A 6,962-nucleotide genomic window follows, 5' to 3' on the forward strand; every position below is an offset into this window, starting at 1 on the left:
CCCCATAATCGATCCCCTCTATCTCGGCCTTCTCGTAGCGAATGCTATGAGCCAGGCCCAAATGCGCGTTACCGCTGACGCTTTTCACTCTGCTACAGACACCGAATAAACTGTTTCTCTCACTCCGTACCCCGGTGGCTGGCACTCTACATCTCACGCCAGCCAACCGATTTTCGTATTAGATCTTTTTGTCCCATATCTTTACAAATATTTTCGGTAAAGAGACCCTGGCGGGACTGAGTATATCCCAGCCTACGAGACTTCTTTACAACTTTCAATGTTGTTTTGCGTCTGTTGTGTTTGCTTGCTGTGGCCGCTCGCTTGTGTTTTCCGTTTGTTGCTGTTTTTTGAATATAAAATAAACGACGCGCCGAAAGTAATTTTTATTTGTTCCCCGTGCCCCGTGTTTTTTTTTTCGCGTCTAGTAGTCCTTGTGCCCGTCGAACGGAAGTGTCAAACTCACCAGTGCTAGTCGCCCCAGTTGTGCAGTCAGTAGGACCACAAGTTTCCACATTTCCACACACGACAGGCCTGTTTGCTGCTCTCTCTGCCCGGCAAACAAACATTTAGTGAATATTTTCTACACTTTTTGTTCGGTGGTTTTTTTTATTTTGCTAAAGTCACGTTGTGCCATCGGTATTGTTTTCGTTTCGGTTTTCGGGGAACAGTGCCGTTGTTCGTCTTGGGGGTCTAGTGACCTTGCGCGACCCGCACCATGGACCTGCGCAGCTGGCGTAAGGTCCTTATCCAGTAGGTCATCGAGTGTCGCTTCACCGAACACAACTTCATCACACTGGAGCAGTCGGACATCGATGCCTTCTTCTCGATCTACGTGCAAAAGGCCCAGGTGGCGCCGGTAGAGGAGGAGAACGCGCTGCCGGCCCAGCCTGGGGAGCACCGCTCCCCCCTGCAGAACTTCCTCCGAGATCATTATCCAGAGTTCAGTGCCCACATAGATGGCCGTGGCCAACTTGTGACCGCGGACTACGTGTATGTCTACACACTGCTCCTGCATTACTCATGCGTGAAGCAGCCCAGCGTGTTTATCCACAGCATCTGCAAGAAGCTGCCGGAGCTAGTGCAGACCTGCATCGCAAACTTCTTCGGCCAGACGTTGGAGCAACAGCTGACGCGCCAATTTCTCCGCCAGTCTATGAACAATGTGGCTGTGATTTACCGCCAGGGCGTCCAGATCAGCCCCAGTCGTCCGAGCTGCAGCACCATGAGTCCCGAACTGACCATTCCTCGTCCACATCCGCATCGCCTCAGCCGCCGAGCAGCACGCCACAGATCCGTCATCCAGCGCCTCCAAATGTCCGCCAACGAAATGCTAGCAGCGCACCCGGGAGCTGCACGGTGTTCGCGCCCAGCTGGAGGTGGTGTCCTACGAGAAGACCATGCTCGAGGAGCAGCAAACGGAGAAGGAGGACCTGATCATAGAAATGCTGGACAACATTGATGGGGCCAGAGGGTCAGGCTCGATGCTGTGCTTCTCGACGAAGCAAGCCACACTCTCGCTTAGCTCCAGCAAGATAGCGTTCTGCTTCTGCAGCTCTTTCCTCAGCTCGGCGTTCTCGTGCTCCTTCTCGCGCAGCTGCTTCTCGACCACAGAGCTGTCCAGATTCTCGGGCGTGGTGTTCGGAGACAGGGAACAGTTGAGCAAATCCGAGGACGCATTTAGAACCTCACGTCGGTTGTGTAACTCCTCGCGCGCTTCCTGTAGACAACGATCCAGCTCCTGCTTGTCGCGCTTCAGGCTGGATTCCTCCAGGCGCTGTTCCAGCTATTCAAGAAGAAAAACAAAAAAAATATAAATATATATTTATGGAATTTTGGGTAGGTATTATGTAGGTACTTTGAATTTATATTTCCTAAACAGCGCCCTTTTTCGCCAATATTAATTTTAGAATTATGTACCTAGTAGCTTTAATTTAATTAAATAATTAACAACCATTAAATATGAATTCAAAAATATTAATTTATGATGCTGTGGATGAACACGCTGGGCTGCTTCACGCACGAGTAATGCAGGAGCAGTGTTTAGACGTACACGTAGTCCGCGGTCACAAGTTGTCCACGGCCATCTATGTGGGCACTGAACTCTGGATAATGATCTGCGTTGGAATAAAAATGGGTCTCATTATTTGGCTAGTTTTAAGCAACAAGTTAGGGGAGGAAAATCCTTGGAAAATCCCAAAACCTTTTCGAGGCGCCAAGGGAACTAGCTTAAAAGAGGACTTGAGAAGTGTACATACCCTTGCATGTCCTATAGTAATCTAAGGTTTCACTAAAATTGTATAAAATGGCCATTAATCCTTGAATAATCCTACTATTTCAACTAGTTTATTGACAATAAAGTGAAGTAAAATGGAAGAAAGAAAATCCTTTGAAAATCCCAAAATAAGAAAATAACTAAATTAAAAAGGGGAATTTGATATGTACATATCTAAAAAGAATTTATATTCCCTTGTATTTATAATCACAATTCAATATTTGACTAAATAGGAATAAAATAAACATTTGCCCTTGAACAATACTTATATTTCAACTAGTTTTATTGAAATTAAAAAAAATTGCTCATATAATCAGTTCTATAAGTTAAATATCAAGTCGGTTAGGGTCTATTCAAAGTCCTTCCTTTTCCCCATGAATGTTCCTATATCCAAAACATTTTTTTCTTATCTAGATATGAGGTAATACACCCTGACAGTACTGAAATAATATACAATGACCATTAGTCCTTGAATACCATTATTTCCACTTGTTCTGTTTACAACAAAGTGAAATTCTCATATAATCAGTTCTTTAACAATCGACTCTGGTAGGTGCCTATGTTTTTTCTTTATGAAAGTTCCTATATCAAAGGTGTCTTGGAATGTAGACTCATGACATTTGGGCAACCATGACTTTGAAAAAATAGTATCCCCTATAGTATAGTATAGTATTGAAAAAATAGTATAGTATAGTAGTAAAATAGATGAAGGATGACAACCCTGTTTTTCAGGAGACATGACATGCAAAATTATTTCGGGCTGGAAATGCAAAATACCCGAACTCACCTCGGAGGAAGTTCTGCAGAGGCGAGCGGTGCTCCCCGGGCTGGGTCGGCAGCGCGTTCTCCTCCTCCACCGGCGCCACCTGGGCCTTTTGCACGTAGATCGAGAAGAAGGCATCGATGTCTGACTGCTCCAGCGTGATGAAGTTGTGTTCGGTGAAGCGACACTCGATGACCTGTGTCGGGAAATCGCGTAAGTGGATGGCATCGGGAAGACCTGCGAAGATCCCAGGATCTCTACTACTTACCCACTGGATAAGGACCTTACGCCAGCTGCGCAGGTCCATGGTGCGGGTCGCGCAAGGTCACTAGACCCCCGACGAACAACGGCACTGTCCCCCAAAAACCGAACCGAAAACAATACCGATGGCACAACGTGACTTTAGCAAAATAAAAAAAACACGACCGAACAAAAAGTGTAGAAAATATTCAATAAATGTTTGTGTTTGCCGGGCAGCGAGAGCAGAAAACACGTCTGTCCTGTGTGGAAATGTGGAAGCCTGTGCTCCTACTGACTGCACAACTGGGGCGACTAGCACTGGTGAGTTTGACACTTCCGTTCGACGGGCACAAGGACTACTAGACGCGAAAAAAAAATACACGGGGCACGGGGTACAAATAACATTTACTTTCGGCGCGTCGTTTATATTATATTCAAAAGCCGACGCTAGGGATGGGAGAAATGTATCAAAATCGATACTTTTCGTATAAAAATAAATATTTATATCGTGATATTTTTCAACTGACTTATCGCTGTTATCGCTATCAGCAACGTAAGTGACTGAAACGTAAGTGCGTAAATACAAATAAATATTTATGTCGTTCAAATTAGCGTCGGCCTGTTAGCAATGTCCGTCAAATTAGCGTCGGCCTGTTAGCAACGAAAGTGGAACGGTGGAATTTGGAACATGGGGGCCCTTTTTATTTTTAAATTTTCTCGCTTTTTGGGGACCAAATCGAAAAATCTAAAATGCTAGATTGTTAAGAAAGAAAAGATCTATCGATCTAGGTAGGTTTGAGACACATCCGAGGTCTATTAATGTTTCAAAAATGCATTTGAAAAATCGTGTCCCCACAATTTTCTTAACTGCTCCCCTCACAGAGGTTGTGCCAATATGCACGATAAGCCAAGCTATAGGGAGTTAATTCAAGCTCCTTTTTTGAAAGTTTCATTAAAATCAAACCCACAGTTTTCGAGAAAACAGCCTAACAGTGACGCAACCTCGGATTTTCCCCATACAAAAAAGGGGGCAAAAATGAAATTACCACGGCTCCACTCCTAGAAGTTGTGCCAACATGCACGGTATATGGGTAGATAGGGGATAATCTAAGGAGTGTTCTGTGAAAATGTTATCAAAATCAAACCCACAGATTTTGAGAAAACTGCTTTACAGTTGGGGGTGCTAAAAAGATTAATAAAAGACCGTTTAATCCAGAAACTGAACCTTTAGATACTAAGACATGAACCACAATGTAAACAGCTTAGCCATGACAATCATTCGACGCTAACTTTCTATAACTTTATACAACTTTCACAGAGGTTGTGCCAACTTGCACGGTATCGCATTAGAAGGGGCATCATTTTAGCTAATTTCTGAATAAATTACAGGCAATTCAGATCCACAGTTTTCGAGAAATTCAAGTATTTTCAATTATGGCTTTTGCCACGCGGTCACACTGTCCAGGCCAGCGAGAAATCGTATGCACCCGTGACATCAACCATCAAAATATATATGCAAATTTTAATTAATTCATACAACTCTCACAGATGTTGTGCCAACTTGCACGGTATCGCATTCGAAGGGGCATCATTATAGCTAATTTCTGAGTTAATTACAGGCAAGTCAAACCCACAGTTTTCGAGAAATTCAAGTATTTCCAATTATGGCTTTTGCCACGCGGTCACACTGTCCAGACCAGCGAGAAAGCAAATTCAGCCAAGACATTTACCACGAAAAGGTATTTATCGATATATCGCCAAGTGCCAAGCTACGACCTACAACACTTAATTGAGCCAATCGAATACTTTTGGCCGCCAAGTATTGAAAAATATATATTTTATGTTTCAAATTTTCATTGTGATATGTATGCACCCCCTAATTGGTATTTATTTCCCTATTATTTTAATGTATAATTCATCGAAATCGAGCCAGTGGTTTGGTAGAATTTAACATTTTATTGATTTAAGAAAAATATAAAAATTACCTATTTGCTATTGTGGAGTTGTCATACTGCCGAACAGAATCCCCGTTACTTTGAATTAGAAGCTCGTGCAGATAAGTAAAGTGAAAAGAAAATAAAAGCTGAAATTTATAATAAAACTTAAAACATAGATACATTATGTGTAATTTATTCGTATTAAAACTATTTTGCTGCTCGCTAATGCGATTAGTGTGAGTGCTGGCAGCGCGGTTGCCAAACGATTTAAAAATCGCTTAACAGACAACACATCCGCGGCCCAGATTCATCGCGCCCAACATCCCAGCTTCCACAAAGTGCATATTGATTTCCTTCTGTGTCGACATGTTGATGTCCCAGTGCCACAGAGAGTCTGCTGCATCATTTCTAAGTCTCCTCCGGCTTTTGTTTGAGTTTCGATTCGTGACTTCTCCATCCTGGTTGAAAGTAAATCCGCTCGACACAAAAGGAGCGCGCAGAAGCACACGGAGCTTAGCTGGTACAGCGAGGAGCACTCTTCAATTTCCTCCCTCCCCGGCATCGCTATCTTCGTTATCCTTATCATTATCCGGCATACGCGCGGAAACATCCTCCATCCCGAGTAAACAATGTTGGCGCCTGGAAACACTCAAGTGCAATATTTGGCAACAATAATTTAATGTCTACATAATAATGTCTACATTATAACATTTGACTTTGTGTACCGACATGTGAGCTAATTAGTGGTCGCGACCCCCCGCATGGCGACCCCAATTAGTCGCCCCATTCGATTAAACCCGAGTGCGCTTTGGCTGCATTCCGGAATGGTGTCATACCTGCCATAAAGCATATCTGCCAGCCGTCAAAGGCGCCGTGTCAACACGACCATTGCACTTCTGCTCCGGCGGGACCAAGATGACATTGCATCACCACCATCGATTCCAGTGGGTCAACAGCCGTCCCGGTGACGGGGTTGCCATCCCCCCGACCCAGGGCTTAGTTCGGTGCGTGTGATTAAACAATTGCATGGCCGGGTGGGAAGCCCTATTTGCCTTTCGGAAAAGAAATTCCTGGAACGGCCCTTATTAAATTGCTCAACCTAAAAGTTTTGAATTTCTCACACGGACACCCTACAAAAATTTGGCTCTCAAGTGGCGGCAATGTGCCAAGTGGGGGTAGTATTTCAAGTGCAGTGGCGTTCATGACTGGGACCCCGGGTGGAGCGGACGCGTCCGCAAAACATTACTCAAATCGCCCCCAATGGTGGTGTATTTATATTTCGGGGCACGGAGGCCAGCTGAATTATAGCTTCGGGGTTTTATAACATATAACCTCCTAAGCTTGGAAATAATTTTTATTTATTTATTTATATTCTGGTTTTGGGACAATTGCAAATTGCCACCAACCACTTAATTTAGCTATAGCTACTGGGCTATTTACATATTTTCTGCAAAAGTTTATTTATATATAGTTATTAACAAAATTTAGATATTGTTATATAAGCGTATGGCCTTGATGAAATCATTGGCGCTGACGATATTGGTGGATTTTGGGGATAGGGCATCAGGTGACTTTATGGAGAGGAAAAAGTGCCGCACGTTGTTTCGCGTACCGCAGTGCTCGCACTGGGGTGGGGGTTGTTTATTGAGAACATGCTCATGGGTGTATCTTGAGTGTCCAAAACGTAGTCTTAAGAATTTTGTGAGATCTCTGCGGTTGATGTTGTCTTCGGATGGGATGGTGTAATCTT

General features: G+C 43.8%; 1 protein-coding gene across 1 annotated transcript; it reads right to left on the reverse strand.

Annotated features, from left to right (window-relative positions):
* Positions 1-586: 586 nt before the first annotated feature.
* Positions 587-3,756, reverse strand: LOC139353637 (uncharacterized). The gene is made up of 2 exons (XM_070997979.1): positions 3,060-3,756; positions 587-2,114 (listed from the first exon to the last, which is right to left on the reverse strand). The coding sequence occupies exons 1-2, from the start codon at positions 3,340-3,342 to the stop codon at positions 2,041-2,043; spliced, it is 357 nt and encodes a 118-aa protein (XP_070854080.1). The 5' UTR covers positions 3,343-3,756; the 3' UTR covers positions 587-2,040.
* Between the last annotated feature and the right edge of the window lie 3,206 nt (positions 3,757-6,962).

The sequence above is a fragment of the Drosophila suzukii genome, chromosome Y (genome assembly GCF_043229965.1).
Source record: "Drosophila suzukii chromosome Y, CBGP_Dsuzu_IsoJpt1.0, whole genome shotgun sequence".
NCBI classification, from domain to species: domain Eukaryota; kingdom Metazoa; phylum Arthropoda; class Insecta; order Diptera; family Drosophilidae; genus Drosophila; species Drosophila suzukii.

Excerpts from the sequence above, each read along its gene's own strand:
- LOC139353637 (XM_070997979.1), bottom strand. The coding sequence starts at position 3,342 with ATGGACCTGCGCAGCTGGCGTAAGGTCCTTATCCAGTGGGTAAGTAGT. Across the intron at positions 2,115-3,059 it reads TCTGCAGAACTTCCTCCGAG|ATCATTATCCAGAGTTCAGT; the intron begins GTGAGTTCGGGT and ends ATTCCAACGCAG.